The following is a 15,991-nucleotide window of genomic DNA, read 5'->3' as shown; positions in this document are numbered from 1 at the left end:
TTGCCCCAGTCACCAGCCTTGTATACCCGCGACTGGTGCGGTTATTCTTTCAGCATCTCCAGCCCTCGCCACGATCTACCGCAGAGATGATCACTACACTGGACGGCCACGAGATTGTCATCACAGTTGACACTCTGGCCCGTGCTTGCCGGTGCCCACACCGATGTCCACCTGAGCTTGCAGAGACATACCCGAGGCTGCATAGGCCTTCATTTTCTGACATGGCTGTCTCCTTGACAGGCCATCATACCGGTGGTCAGACATTCGCCACCAGGACCTTCTTACCTGACGACCTCTGGTTCATTGACACAGTTCTTTTCCAGAACATTTACATGGCGGGCCACAAGATCCAGAGGCGTCATGACTACTTGACAGCTCTTTACGCTTTTTACACGGGCTGCTGGGTATCTATCCCAGTCCTCATCTGGAGCGTGATGAGGTTACTGTATAATTCTTTCATTTCCAGGAAGGACCTTAAGCGGTCCAAGGTCCTGCCCTTCAGACACCTCATCACGCAGATCCTTTTTGACCAGCGCTATAGAGTGCCCCCAGATGAGGAGCCCCTTGCACGGTCCAGCTTCTATAGGAGGAGCGATTGGAATAAGAGCTACAATGCTCTTATTCAGAGTCTTCAGGAGCCAGCTGTAGTGGCAACAGCTGACCTAGAGGAGGAGGAGGCAGCCCAGGCACAGCCGGCACCTCCAGCAGCAGCAGATATAGCAGCGGACGACGCACCAGTCGGTCCGGCTACCGATCGCATGGACATTGACCTGGAGCGACCTGCGGAGAAGTATGCCAATGCTGCAGATGATGCTGATGCCGATGATACCAGTGATCTAGCCGCTGCTCAGGAGCGAGTTCGGGAGTCTTCTTCAGAGGCATCTCTGCCTGAGTCTCCAGTTCCCACTCCCAGATTCGGAGCACGCTTGCAGACACTGGAGGAGGACGTAGCAGCCATGCGAGCCGACATCACTGCCCACTGAGCTGAGTTCACCTCTTTCAGGGCGGATGTCATGGCTTGCTTTGCCCATCTTTCCAGCCGACTCCCTGCACCTGCACCTGCACCTGCACCTCCAGCCACTGCAGATCTTCACGATCAGGCCTCCTGAGACTCCACTTCCAGTTGTTTTATGCTTTCATTTCTTTTATTCTGGATCTGTATTATACTGTCACTGTTACTGTATTATACTTTGCGGCCGGTCTGTCGGCTTTATTATTTTATTGATGTACCTGCACTTTATATTCTCTATATATTGCTTTTTGATTATGGATGTCTCTTAGTATCTCATATTCGTATATTTGACTCCATCAGGTGCACCACAGTGACTTCAGTGAGAGAGTGCTGCCTAATTTTTCAGGACCACTCTTACACCTCTCTCTCTATTCTCTATTTATCCCATCTTACACTTGCATGTCCACTGTGCACTGATTATCCTATCTTGTTATCTAATGAGTTTATCCGAGTGCAAACTTTTCAGGACCACAGTTTATCTCAAGTTTGGGGGGGCCATGCCACCCACTTTGGATACTTCTATCCCGATCATTCATGTCTAAAGCACTGGTATACTCTTTCCTTTGTTCTCTTCACACATTGAGGACAATGTGCAGTTTAAGTTTGGGGGTATTGGTGTATATTTCAGTGTTACTTTAAAATTCAAATTTTGAGCACGTCTTGTGTATTTGAGGGATATTTCTATACTTGGTCCATTTCTAGCTATGATTTTGATCTTTTGAGGACTATATTGCTTAAAATTTAAAAATTGCTTGACTTGAGAGTCCAATACTCCTTGTATGCCTTGAGGATGCCATTTAGGAGTAAATCTTTCAAAAGATTGATATCTTGCTTGCATTTGTGGTCCACATCATCCTGATTTTGTGATTGTTTTGAGATTCATTCTAGGATTCTACACTAGCACCGGCGCACGCTAGCATTCAATTGTGGGGTACATGCTTTGTTGATTATTGAATTGGTTATATCCCAATTGGGCTAGTAGTGCATTGAAAGCTTTCATTTTTGATAAAGGTGGATAACAACCCCTTTTCATTGAGTAGCCGAGATTCTTGCCTCATTAAGCAGTGAACTTCTCGCGCCGAAAGGTGGAGGGCCCAAACTCTAGGTTAATAATTGAATTGAAAAAAAAAAAAAGAAGAAGAAGTTGCAAAAAGCAATAAAAGTGAGGACTTCTCCCAAAAGGTGAGAAGTGGGAAATGATTAGATGGTTGTTGTCTTGATTTGTAGCCTAGTTAATTTGAGTTTGTAAGTCTGTAGGGGTGTCTTAACACCTAATGCCCTAAAGCCATCTGGTTTGGGAGTCATTGACCTAAGCTCGCTACATGAATCTTCTAGAAAGCTTAAGAGATCAACACATTGCACAATACTTCCATCTTTGATCCTCAATAAAAAAAATAATAAAAAAAAAATAGAGTGAAAAGAATAAGTGCACCTAGAACAATAAAGCTTTAATAAAAGGTCCACTCTCTTATCTTGATGATCGGTACTAGATTTGTGTGCTAGTTTGAGGGTAAGGATGTGATTACTTCTCTAGTTAGCTAAGATAGCAACACACTTGATGCTGGACCTCTCACATGGATTCTAGACTTGTTTTGATTTTCATGATCATTTTCTTGATGTGTGGAGGACCATGCTTGCTTGCTTGATATTGAAATTTTGGGAGATTGCTTAGAAACAGTTGAAAAATTGCATACTTGAGGTAGTTTTCTCCCAATGCTTGTTTGCAATATTGGTGCCTCTTTTGAAAGAATTAGCTTAATGTTTGTGGGTACCATTTCTGGAAACCCTCACGAGACTTTACTCGTCCACTAGGGGTAACTAGGGGTTTAAAAGGCTTGTTGCATATGCTAAATGCAATCGTGTTCCCTACGAAAGTGGCGCTATCATTTTACTTGCTTTCCAGTTTATACTTGTTTAGTTGTTCATTTCATTCTTTTACTTCTTAGTTCATTGCTAGGGACTAGTAATATTTAAGTTTGGGGGTGTGATGAGCACTGAAAAGTGCGCATTTAAACCCGTTAAGCTTAAGCATTCTAGTACGTTTATCTATCTTACTTTGCCGTTTTAGACTTATTACGTGTTATTTATATTTTCAGGCACTAATCCCAAAATTAAGCTAACTTAGCCAAATAAGAGCTTAATTGAAGCAATCCTGAGATAAACCAAAGGAGGGAGCAAAGTGGAGAAAGCAAGGAGCAAAAAGGAATCAAAGTTGTGCAGCTGAAAAGTTCAATCGATCCAACTTAGAGTTCAATCGATCGAACATCTATGATCAATCACAGTACTTCTCGATAGATCCAACCTTGGCCTTTGCTGAAATTCCAAGTTCGATCGATCCAACATCACCTTCGATCGATCGAACCCTATTTTGTCCTATTCAAATGATTGATCTTATCCACAGCTGTACGCCTACCAACCACTTTTGTCCTTTTCCCCATAAATATCTTCGAAATATCTCAGCCTTGTTCTTATCCGGAGGAGTTAGACCACTTCGATCGATCCAAGATGCAGTTCGATCGATCGAACCCATCTTCGATCGATCCAAGTTAAGGTTCGATCGATCGAACTTCCTCCAGCGAGAAAAAGTTAAAGTCCAGCTCATTTATTCCGTCCTTCACCCAATCATTGGAGAATATGCCTTGCACGACCACAGCTCATCATAGGGTGTATTTGACCTACCTATATAAGGAATATGATACACTTTTTGGTGAGGAGCCTAGAGAGCCTAGAGTCTCTTGTCACACATTGAAAATCATCTTGGAGGCTATTCTTGGAGAGGAAGAAGGGAGGAAGCTAGAGCAACCATTGGAGGAGATCTTCATCTACAAGGAGCATCCATGGAGTTAGCCCTTGAGGGTTGGATCATCACTACCATGAGTGGCTAGACATCTTCTTGGGGCTAGAGTTAGCCCCAAGCATGCTTTCTATACTCTAATCTTGTGTATTATTGAGGGATTGGTGTTGTATGATACATCTTGATATTCATGTATATATAAATCTTGATTATTTCATGGTTTATATGGTTTAATGCTTCCAATTGACTATTATATCCTACCCATATATCTATGTATGCTAGAGTAGGATATTCATGTGCTTATCTCTAGATTTAGTGTTTTTGATGCATGTCTATGTGTATTGATGCTATAGATCTAGAGATTATCAAGATGATATGCTTAATGAATGCTATTTTGGTTCATTTGATGGTTTATGCCTATTCTTGATGGTTTGTGCCTCTCCCCTAGTCTAGATAGCTTTATTTTCATGCTAGTAGTGTAGATTTAGTGTAGTGGTAGTATAATGTTAGATGGGAGGACAATCTACTCTTGATGTTTGATGTTCCATGCTTGTGAGTCCAAATGGCATATTCCTCTAATATTGTGTTGCATGTGGATTGTGAGCTTAATGAAGGATTAATGACATGTTTTGATCTATTGTGCTATTCCCATGTTGTCTAGACAATATATGTTCTATTACTTAGATATATTGTGCTCTTCACATGATGTTTAGACAATACTTGCTTGATTTGTCATCCTTGCCAATTGAATCAACCTAATGCACACACACCCTTATCATATTGCAACACATCCATTACCCTCAATTGATCACTTGTTAGTAGTATAGAAAAGTATTGCTTGGTGGTGATCTCTACACCCCAAGACCTCTCTCTCTCTTGTTTACCTCATATTATTTTATTTAGTTGAATTCAATTTAGCTTAATCAACCAACCAACCAATTGTGTGATCACTTGACCTACTAACCCTAATTACCATAGTTTCACAATTTGATACACCATCAAATCCCTTGGGACCTACTCGCCCTATCTATATTTTATATAGAGAAAGGTAGTAGTGGCTTTTTATAAATGTAAAACTTGGCCACCTCCTAAACACACACAACTCTTCAAGCTTGACTTGGTATCGCGACCCTTGTAAAGGACCGGTCAAATTGCCTGATAGAGCCGGAAACTTCCTGGAATGAAAACAAGAGTTGAGAAGGTCTAAGAAGCCGGTCTAAAATTGTGGAACACAACTGAAGAGCATTCCAGGAAAATCAAATTTTTGGCTTTTCGAAACCATTTCCCAGAAAATTTCAAGGCTCAGGCAATTGAAAGGAGGGAAGCTTGGAAATTGAAAGAATTGCTTCCCATGAGTGCTAAAGTTAACGTCGATAGCTAGACGCACCGAGATCAGGTTAGTCCTCATCACCCTATACCATGTCTCTCAAGAGATTCAAGCTTCCCTAAATAAGAAAGTTCTTTTGGAAGCGGAAGAAAAAGAGCTTGAAGACAAAAGTTGGAAAGAGGTAATGGAAAGACCTCTATCCACTCTTCATCCTCAATGAAGAATTTTGGATTATGGGGCTGATTTGGATTATGGGAAGATGGATTAGGTGAGGGTGCACCAAGCAAAGACTGATGAAGTGTCATATTGAGCACGGGAATGCTCGACAAGTTATCCTTCAGACTTTCAACATCCTCCTCACACTTATCCGGCGGTTCGGGCTCAACAGCCTGAGATAACTCAAGTGAGGGAATGGGATGAGATACAAGCTCCCAAGAGAGGGATGCATTTGATGTTGCCCAAGGAAGAGAATGAATAGGTGGAGGAATTTCAAACAAAGAATTTACCTCCAGAATAGAATTGTCAACATCAAAATCCTCATAATTGAAATGAGCTAAGTAAGCTTTTAGAGGATCCTCCATTAAAGGAGGTGCATCAAGCAAGGGATTATGTAGGGGCTGTGCTAGATTTTTATAGGATACAATCTCATCATCATTAATTTCCTCATTTTGAACCACAAATTCTTCAATTTTTTGTGTGGCTACAATTTGATCTTCACCCACTATTTCTTCATTTTCACATGCGGTAACCACTTGAACATTCTCGTGATGAAAATTACTAGAAGTAAACTCATCATTCATAGAATTCTCTTTTGGATTGACCACAAGTTCAATTGGAAATTCTTCTTCCTTTTCCTGATTTAGAACATCAACCATTTATTGAATTTGGGTTATTTGGTCATCTAAATCAACTCTAGATTGGGAATGAGAATAGGCGGTGGATTGCATGCTAACAATGTCATCCAACATTTGCTTGTTGGACTCCATCATTTGCGTATACATAGACTCTATCATTTGTTCGTTGGCAGCTATTAACTCATCCAATGGAGACGGTAGAAAAGGAGAAGAAGAGGACTGGAAATAATGATCATTGGGTTGAAAATTGGAGTGAAAATGTTGCCCAAGAGATTGTGGGGCTGAATTTCCTATGTCAAGCCACAAGAAGTTTTGATGATCTCCTGAACCCGAGTTATAACCATTGAAGTATGGATCACTACCCGGTTCAGAGAAATTTGCATTTGGTTGCTCTAGATAAAAATCCGAGAATTGTCTCGTTGGAAGACAATCTCTTGTATGATGTGTATTACTATAGCAAAAAGCACAAAACGCATGTGGTGTGTAGAATTGAGTTGGGAGATAATTATTCTCCATCTAGGAGTAATTCAACAACACACAAAGCAATCAACACAACACTTCATCACCATAACCTCCACATATGATATTCCCTCTCTCCTCAATTATCAAGACAAAAATTAAATTGGCCCCGACAAGGACCGATGCTTGAACACGAAATTTAAACAGGATAAGAGCCTCAACAAGGGCTTCACAACTAAACTAAAACTAAATTTAACACATGCACAATATTCACAACTCGAAACTAGAAGTCACGAGACTTACCTGGGGTCCTCTAGACTTACAATTTGCTAGCATTCCCCCAGCGAGCTTCAAGTCCCTAGAATCTTACAACACTTAAAACATTGAGATGGTCAAAACACACAAGGAATATTCATAAGACACAATATTCAGAATCAAACTAAAATTAACCCTAGAACTTTGGTCGCTAAACCGTTTGCAGTCCCCGGCAACGGCGCCAAAAATTGATCGGTTGGTCAATTAAACATCAACCTTCGCAATAGCACGAATCATTGTAAAATAGGGCTATTAGTCGGGTAAGTCGAACCACTAGGACTGCGCTAGTCTAAGGCAACCTAAGTGTCTAGAGTCATTCTTAGGATGATGAAGGGGTATAGAGTGTTTGTTTGTCACTAAAGATAGGAATGTAAAGATGCATAAATTAAGAACTTGCAAGAATTTAAAAGAGATAAAATGTGGGTAAAAGAGACTAGGGAAGTAACTTCACCACCTACAATATAAACATGCTAGAATATGATTCATTCGGGGAAAAACAACATAAATATGTGGCTATGATAAGTAGTTACTCATGGTTACTACATTACCTTCAAAAGATTCATGGAATCAATAAGCAAGAACAATTTATCAAAGATTTTACATGCTCAATTACCTAAACTAAAGTGTAATTTAAGATATGTTCACTAAGCTAGAAATTGTCAAACCATTAATCACATGATAAGAGCACATGAAGCTAAGAATTAAGAATAAGCCATCAAATGAAGAACCTAAGCTATGGCCTATCAAATCTCTCAACAATATGCCATTAAAACCATTCCAAAAATCTCATCTTCATTGTCACCATGAAAATGTAAACCATACAACCATGAAAACATACATTCTAAGACAAGAAAGTAGGTCCAACATGATCATTAAATCAAAATCAATTCATTACATCAAGTAAGAGTTCTAGATTATGGAATCACCACAAAAATACATTATTTTCCCCAAACTAGAATCAAAAGTAAAGCATGCTTACAATGAGGGGTTCCATTACCTCCCTAGAGGAGGAGTTAGTTACACATGGGAGCCTTAGAATGAAGAAGAACCATGGATCCTTCTTCCATTTTCGAGCTCCCCTTTATTTGCTCCAAGAACTCTCTTCTTGCTCCTCTTTCTCCCCCCAAAAATCTGATCCAAAAGTGAGATTCATCATGTGTGGCCTCCCTTCTCTTCTTTTGTATAGGTAAGGCCTCTCTCTCCCTTCCAAAAACATCCCCAACCACCTCATAAAGAAGTAAGTAGAAATGAGGAAACCAATGCACAAGTAGCTGCCAAACTGAGAATTCCCAAAGGCAATTCTGCCTGGATTTCGAGCACTCGAAGCAAGGCCTCGAGCACTCGAAATTGGAGCAGATTGCTCCATGCTTGCTTTGCTTCACCCGGACCTACTTTGGTAAAATAGCTATAACTTTGTGCTCCAAACTCCGAATGACAAACCGTTTAAAGATTTGGAAAGCTAATTCAGAGCTCTAAAAACTTTATGTTTTGGTGGAGATCCAATTCTCAAGTCTGGTTGGTCGAAATTGAAGAGCAAGGCAGAAACTCATTGCTGCCAGGCAATTCTGAGCACCTCTAATAAGAAGATCATAACTCTCTGCTCCGAACTTCGAATGATGAACCACTTGAAGATTTGGAAAGATGATTCAGAGATCTAAATCTTTCATGTTATGAGGGAAGTCCAGTTCTCGAGTTTGGTAGGTCAAAAATGGTGAGCAAATCCGGATTTCACTGCTGCCAGAATTCAGCATTGCCCCTTCCTATGTTCAAAACTCCACAAAGCATCATTTTTGCTTCCTTTTTGCAATTTAACCTGAAAATGTGCAAAAACATACAGTTGGAGATAATCTATATAAAATACACAAATAAAGAACTTAACTAATGCAATTTAGGGCGCTTGAATATACAATATTCGGCGCTTATCATGCCTTAGGTCGGATTACACTAACGATTTAAAAGTTGAAACGGATATGTTTCAGATATGGGCAGCGACATTTGCATGTCATTGCACTTCATTAGCATCTATGGTGCGTATATGTTTAGATGACATTTGTTATATACTCATCATTATGATTGTCAATATGTATCCCCTATGGTATGATCCCATCCCTTTCCACCTACTCTTTGCGTGGATTCACGGGGCTATAAGAAGTGTGTCTTAGACACTTCCTATTGGGTTTATGCTCACCCCATTATATCTCAACATTTTTCAGGTTCAGGAAAGGAGGTGGCGGATAACGATTCACCACGTTTTTAGGAGGGTTGGAACTTGTATTTTGCTCTCTCTTTTGCATAGAACTATGAACCATGGTTCTTTTGTACATATTAGGTTTTGCTCAAGGATTGTAACATGATATTAATGTAAATGCCTTAGTGAGGCCATTAACCTATGTAGTAAATCATGTATTACATTGTGGGTTGGGTGTTGAAAGTTTGTATTCATAATTTTAAATGTTTTGGGACAGGTCATACTAAGTTTTCAGCCCCCGTGATAAACCCTTTGTTCACTCCCAGGTTCATGGTATTTTCTGCAGAATTTATACCTCGCAGGGCCATTTCGGTCGACCGAAATAGCCACTTTGGTCGACCGAACCGCCTAGAGACTTCACTTGTTATCCATATCACAATCGGCCGACCGAAATGACCACTTCGGTTGACTAGTACAGGTGCCATTTCGGTCCGCCAAAACACCACTTCAGTCGACCGGTTTAGCTGCTGTAGTGGTGCATTGTTCCTCCTTTCTGCATGGTTTATTTCTGAGCTACGACAAGTTGTTTAAGCCCTTTTGAATCATGTTTGGGCACCATGTGGATGTGTTGACACTAGCCACGATGTGGATTGACTTAGGTGTCCTCGGGTTAGAGTAAGGATCCGGTTAATGGTTCGGACCTCCAGGTTTGGGTCATTACAGTATATACGACACTTTGCATTTTCATATTTTTTAATTTTTTCTAAAATGATAATTATAGAGGGCATATATGTAATTGCACTTATATATATCACCGGAAAGAGGATTCCGACGTTTGGAGGGGCAAAGTGCTCAATTTCAGAACTACTATGATTAAGTTGCTCACTTTTTCACTTCAGGAGAATATTTTGCTCGATGGAGTAAACCTCAGGGAGTATTTTGCACTTTTGTCCAAAATATTGCTAAAAGTTAGTTCTAGTCTTTCCTTCCATTTTCTACTGTACTAAAATTGTAGATGTGGTGTTCAAAGTGTAGTTTTAGTACTAACAGAGCTTTAAGTATCCAGATTGATCGATAACAAGTTGTGGAGAATAGTTGATAATGGTGGGTTTGTTTTGTTTGAATTTGCTTGGGTTTGTTCCCCATTACTTTGGGTATGTTGCACATACTTCCCCATTTATTTCTACTTTTCCTTTATAAGAAAATTAATTATAGCAGTATCCATCTAGGGAATTGGTTCCCTTTACTCTTCCATCAAAGACTGGAAGAGTTACTCTACCTAGAAATCTTTGATATCCCATCTACATATAGTCTATCCAAATTTTTTTGACTTACTATCGGCTAAACTTTCACTTGCGGTAATATTCCGCATCAATATCAATATCAATATATATATATATATATATATATACCTTTCAACATAATAATTTTGTTCACAAGTTTTCTAGTCCATGATTGAATTTTGTATATGTAATATTTATCCAATAAAGTCAGTTCCAACTTAATTTGATTGAGTTTATGTCTGAACTATATCTATTTTTTAATTCTAAAATCAGAATATATAAATAACCATATGGATAATCGGATATGTTGAATTGCAGTGATTATTCATAATAAATTGCAGGGACGGTGGGTTATTTATATGTAATTTTATACTGTTTCTCAACTATATTTAGTACTTGGTCAGTCGAAAAGTGACCAAAAAGGGTACTTTGCGACAGTTTATAAATTGAGGGAGTTTGTGGCCCCTAAAAAAAATAGAAGGGGTATTTTGCAACCTTTCAAAATTATTTAGTGTAGTTTAGCCTTAAATATATTTGTTAAAGTTTTATAATGAAAACTTATATGTGGTCCAGTGGTTACAATCCTCGTCACGGGGGAAGCGTTTCGTTTAAAAATATTTAGCAAAGACAAATGATCAGAATTAGTCACATCTAATTAAACGACATCGTTTGAAGTTCTTTGTAAATGCTTCCTAGGGTCTTTCTGGTGGATCGAAACAAAAATGAAGAGGGAAGCCATTGGAGCGCACAGAAGTGTATGTATTCTCGATTCTCAGATCTGGTAAGCTTATACATACAAATTTATAGATTTATATAGATATCAGTTCAATGATTCATTTTATTAGCAGTAGACTTCAACACACAAGGCATGTAGCTTTACATGCCATTTATCTTTCTTTTCAACCTCAACAGTCAATCCCAACAGAACTTCAAATTCAACGGACCAACAATCTCTTACGGTCTCTTATCTGTTAAACTCATGCGGGTTGTCTTTAAAATCAGTTTCTAAGAAGCTCCAGTTTGTAAAACCTGACCAACTAGACTCAATCTTGAACCTTCTCAAAACCCATGGCTTCACTCAGACTAATATAAACAATCTGACAACAAAACGTCCTCTGATACTTCTAGCTGATCCACACAAAACCCTCAAACCCAATATTGATTTGTTTCAATCTTTAGGCTTTTCCGGCACTAACCTTGTCAAAATGCTCAAAAGAAATCCACGTGTGCTTGAGACTGATGCACATACTGTTGTTGAGCTTTTCAGAACTTATGGTTTCAGTGAAATTCAAATTTATAGCTTAACCATGAAGCGTCCAATTTTATATTTACACAATGCACACCAAAACTTTAAGCCAAAGTTGGAATATTTCAAATCTTTGAGCTTTTCAGAAGAAGAAATTGCAAAGATACTGTCATCTGTACCTTCTATCCTTCAAAGCAGCCTTGAAAACCAACTCATACCTTCTGTTCAAGTCATTAGACGTATTGTTGGCACCAATGAGGATGTCTTGAAAGCAATCAAATCTTGGTCTGGAATAACCAAATATTGCAATCTTGTTGAATCATGGTGTACCCAAGCCATTAGTTCTAAAATGGTTTATGTATCAACCAAGGTCCCTCCTTTTAAAAAGTGATCGGTTGAGTGAGGTTGTCAGCAAAGTTGAAAAATGGATTTTGATCCCACAAGTCGGCAAGTCATGTTAGCCATTTATTCAATGACAGTCATGAGCAAATCACTTTGGGAGCAAAAATTGGGAATTTATTCTAGTTTTGGGTTGCCAGAAGATGACATTATTGCAGCATTCAAGTTACAACCAGTATGTATGTTGGGTTCAGAGGAGAAGATCAGGAAATTAATGGGCTTCTTTGTTAATCAGCTGAAATTGAAGCCTAAAGTAATTTCCAAGCATCCAAATCTGTTGCTACTTAGCTTGGAGAAGAGGATTGTTCCAAGGTGTGCTGTTCTGCAACTTTTGATGTCGAAAAATATGATCAAGGGAGACCTGAGCTTAATTTTTGCACTCAAAATGACTGAAAAGATGTTTGTGGGGAAGTTTGTGAGAAAGTTTGAGAATGAGATTCCTGAAGTTGTTGAGGCACGTCAAGGCAAGATAGAATTTCAAGGGTTTCCCTTTAATTTAAGAACATGAACAGTTGTAATATTGTGGACTCTAAGAACAGCTTCACATTCACGCATTAGAACAAGTCTCTAGCAACTAACCATTGGGGGCTTATTTGATAGTTGTATGGGGTAGCAGCAATGGCAGTGTAAAATGCAGAAGTTCTGGAGGAACAGCATCGATTGACAAGGCATATTGTAGACGTTTTCTTTTTATGTTTTAAGATTGATTTATTTCAATTGGTACAATTTAAGCATCATTTTGTAGCTCTTGTACGATGATGTGGACAATTCAATTTGTTTTCTCCTAATCCTTTTTTATTTGAACTACTGGTTCTTTGTTTTGGGTTCACTCATATGAGTTGTAGTTTTGTTCCCGTTCTGTGCTTTCACTGCATAACATATTATACAGAGCTGTCATTTTCTCAAATAGAGTAATTTTAGGTAGGTGGTTGCTTTTTACTAATGACTGGCATCCTCTACATGTTGGTTCAACTCCACTTTTAAAAGCTTCCAGATTAATTATTTGAGTTTATCAACTAATCATAAAATTATTTGACTTCTTCAGATAGCTTGTGCCTTGGTGGGCGTTATGAAAGACTTGCGAGTTGTGATATTAAATGATGCAAGACTCACCATGTTAAGTAAGACCATTCTTAATGTAATTTTAATTAATGGCATTATTGCATCGTATTTCAGGGGCTTTAGTAGCTCTGCCCCAGTTCGTAGGTGTTACCTGCATTTATCCAGTAGAAGTACATTTTTTGATTCAGCTGAGAAACAATTGCATTCTCCCAACCAGCTGACTTGCACTTCATTATCAGGCATTTTTGTATATTGCTTCCATCACCCGACTCTGTTTCTGATCTCTTAATGCACAGTTTAGGCCTCTTTTCTGTTTGGAGTTATCTCAGTATGTGCAGAGTGTATATTCAACAGGTTGTTGCTGATGGTGAGTGTCTGCAAAGTTTTCTGGATATTTTAGTATTGTAGGATGAGCTGCTGTGGGGAGATTTGCTGAGTGACTCAAACAGCACTGTTTTTCTTGGTTGTAATCTGTTTGTTTTTGAGGGTATGTTTTGCCGCACCGTATTGGAGCTTTGGAATTGGAATTTGAAGCTCCATTTCCAAATCCACTGTTTGGCTATTACAAAATAAGTTGGATTTGGGATTGTATTAGAATCCCAAACATCCCAATTTAACAAATTGAATCCCACAATTAAACTAGAGATTTCAAATACCAAATCATCATATTTTTAGCCAATATAAAGCCTCTCTCCTCCATCCATGGTCGATGCCTCTCTCTCTCCATCCCTCACTCGACCGACCAACACTTCCATGAGGTCCAGCATTCGGATCTTAGATCAGAGCCTTTAAAACCCTAGAAGAAGATTACATCTCAATCAAGTCTTTCAAGATTGTCTTCAAACAAAGCAGGTCTCCTTTTCATCTCTGTGTATATATGTGTTGATATGTATATATTGGGCTCCTCTCTTTTTTCTTCTTAATTTCCACCATTTACAGCAATTTTGAAAGCTTCAAATTCGCCTGAAGTTCTGTGTTGTTGGTTGTTTTCGGGTTAATGATTATTGATTAATTGGAATTTACAACCATCCATCTATCTATATATATGTATATAATATTTGAGGGGAGGTATTGAATAATAACGGCTTATATACTTGTGTTGGTTTAAAGCTTTAATGTACATTGAATTCCTCCTCTTTTCCCTTTTATCTTCCATGACATATTGTTATCCGTGTGTGATATACATTAACATGAATAAATTCAATTTTATATGAGTCTCTGCTCCATGTATTTTTGCTGTTTAAGCTGGTGATTTATTGAATTTGTTTCACATACAAAAGTGAGGAGATGATTTAAGGATAACCTGTATATGGATTTTATTTTTTGGGCAGGTTAACTTCAAATGTTTAATTATTGAGAAACCGAAGTTGCCTAATGTAGTACCCCAATCAGTTATTGGAGCTCTTGATCCCTTGATGTACCATTCAGTGCAGAGGATTAGTGATTTAATTAATACCCTTTTGTGTTACTTAAATGTATTATTATCGTTTCTAATCTCAATTACTTTTGTTGTTCTATGTAAACTTGATTAAAAAAAATCCGTGTTTGTGCTAAAACATAGTTGAGTGCAGCGGCCAATTTCATCTTTCCCCTCCATTTAAGATGGAATATATCATTGTACTAGGTTTTTTTTTTTTTTTTCGGGCCTTACCCATACTGGGATTTCTGGGTAGATTCCAAATAGAATAGGAGAGTTTAAAAATCTGAAGACACTTTCAGTCTATACTGTAAATTTTTCTGGTTAAATTCCTCATGAATTGGGGTTGCTGAAAAATCTCAAAAAGTTGCTATTATGGCAGACAAAGCTAACTGGGACTATCCCAGAAGCTATTGGGAATATTTCAGGCTTGTTGAATTCTCTGACTGGTGAGATTTTCCTTTCTCTTGCAAAATTAGGTGCATTGCAGGAGCTTCTGTTGTCTGATGACGACATTACTGGCAAAATTCCAGAATTCATTGGCAGCTTTTCAAGGTTGAAGCAACTTGAATTGGATAACATGTTTGCTGGTGAAATTCCATGAAGCATTGGGCAATTGAAGGAGCTTTCTCTGTTCTTTGCTTGGCAGAATCAGCTTCATGGTAGCATACCAAATGAGCTGGCTAACTGTTGCGTTGGACCTTTCACGCAATTCTCTCAATGGGTCAGTTCCAACTTCTCTCTTAGAGAGGAACTTATCTGAATTGCTGTTGATATCAAATGAGCTCTCTGGTGGAATTCCACCTGAATTTGGCAATTACACAAAGTCTGATTCGTTTACGGTTGGGATCAAACTTGTTTACTGGCCAAATTCCATCAGAAATTGGGCTCTTGCATAGTTTGAGCTTCCTTGAATTGTCGGAAAGTCGATGCACGGGAGACATTCCCCCAGAAATTGGCAGCTGCACTCAGGAGCTTCCTTGAATTTTTTGCATTCTTTTTAAGAAAATACCTCTGCTTGTTATGTTCTGGCACTATCCCTTAACATTCTTTAGTGGTACTTGGAAGTATATTTCTGTTTGTCTCTCTCTATGTTTTGCACCATGCAATGTAATCTTTCCCCTCCATTTATTGAGACAAAATGGAAAATGGAACATGTATTTCCTAGTTAAATCATAATTGTGATATTTCTCAGTCTGTAAAATTTAAGGTAATATTGTTTGTCTTTATTTTGACCTTTTGTGAGAAGACGTATGGTGGTGGTGGGGTGTGTGTTTTGTGACCAAAAATGCACTGGCTTGTCAAGTGGCATGTCATAATAGAGTTTTTAGTTCTTTTTTAGATTCATTTTCATAAATTAGTATCACTATTTTTTATGAAGATTTTTTCATCTTAAATTTGTATTGTTCATTTTTGTCTTTGGGTAGTGAGGTGTTACTTACCTTCAGCATCGTCATTCTTTTCACCCTTAGTCAGAATAATTCTCAAAAATCCCATTTCACCCTTAGTCAGAATAATTCTCAAAAATCCCATAAAATAGGAATACCAATTTTTTTTTTTTTTTTTTTTTAAGAGAGCGGTATTGTGCAAAAGTTTTGTTAGTAACAAAACATAATAATATATTAAAGGCATTTT

At 38.4% G+C, this 15,991-nt stretch overlaps 1 protein-coding gene across 1 annotated transcript; it reads left to right on the top strand.

Annotated features, from left to right (window-relative positions):
- Positions 1–11,902: 11,902 nt before the first annotated feature.
- LOC132281151 (probable leucine-rich repeat receptor-like protein kinase At1g35710) lies at positions 11,903–15,255 on the top strand. The gene is made up of 4 exons (XM_059782881.1): positions 11,903–12,341; positions 13,054–13,109; positions 14,739–14,911; positions 15,006–15,255. Exons 1-4 carry the CDS (start codon positions 11,903–11,905, stop codon positions 15,253–15,255), a joined length of 918 nt encoding a protein of 305 aa, XP_059638864.1.
- The last annotated feature ends 736 nt before the right edge of the window (positions 15,256–15,991 follow it).

The sequence above is a fragment of the Cornus florida genome, unplaced genomic scaffold (assembly GCF_030987335.1).
Source record: "Cornus florida cultivar Cherokee Brave unplaced genomic scaffold, ASM3098733v1 CherokeeBrave_3.0.0_Hap2_Chr11, whole genome shotgun sequence".
NCBI lineage: Eukaryota > Viridiplantae > Streptophyta > Magnoliopsida > Cornales > Cornaceae > Cornus > Cornus florida.
The sequence above is the reverse complement of the archived record's forward strand: the minus strand, read 5'-3'. Positions and strand labels throughout refer to the sequence as shown.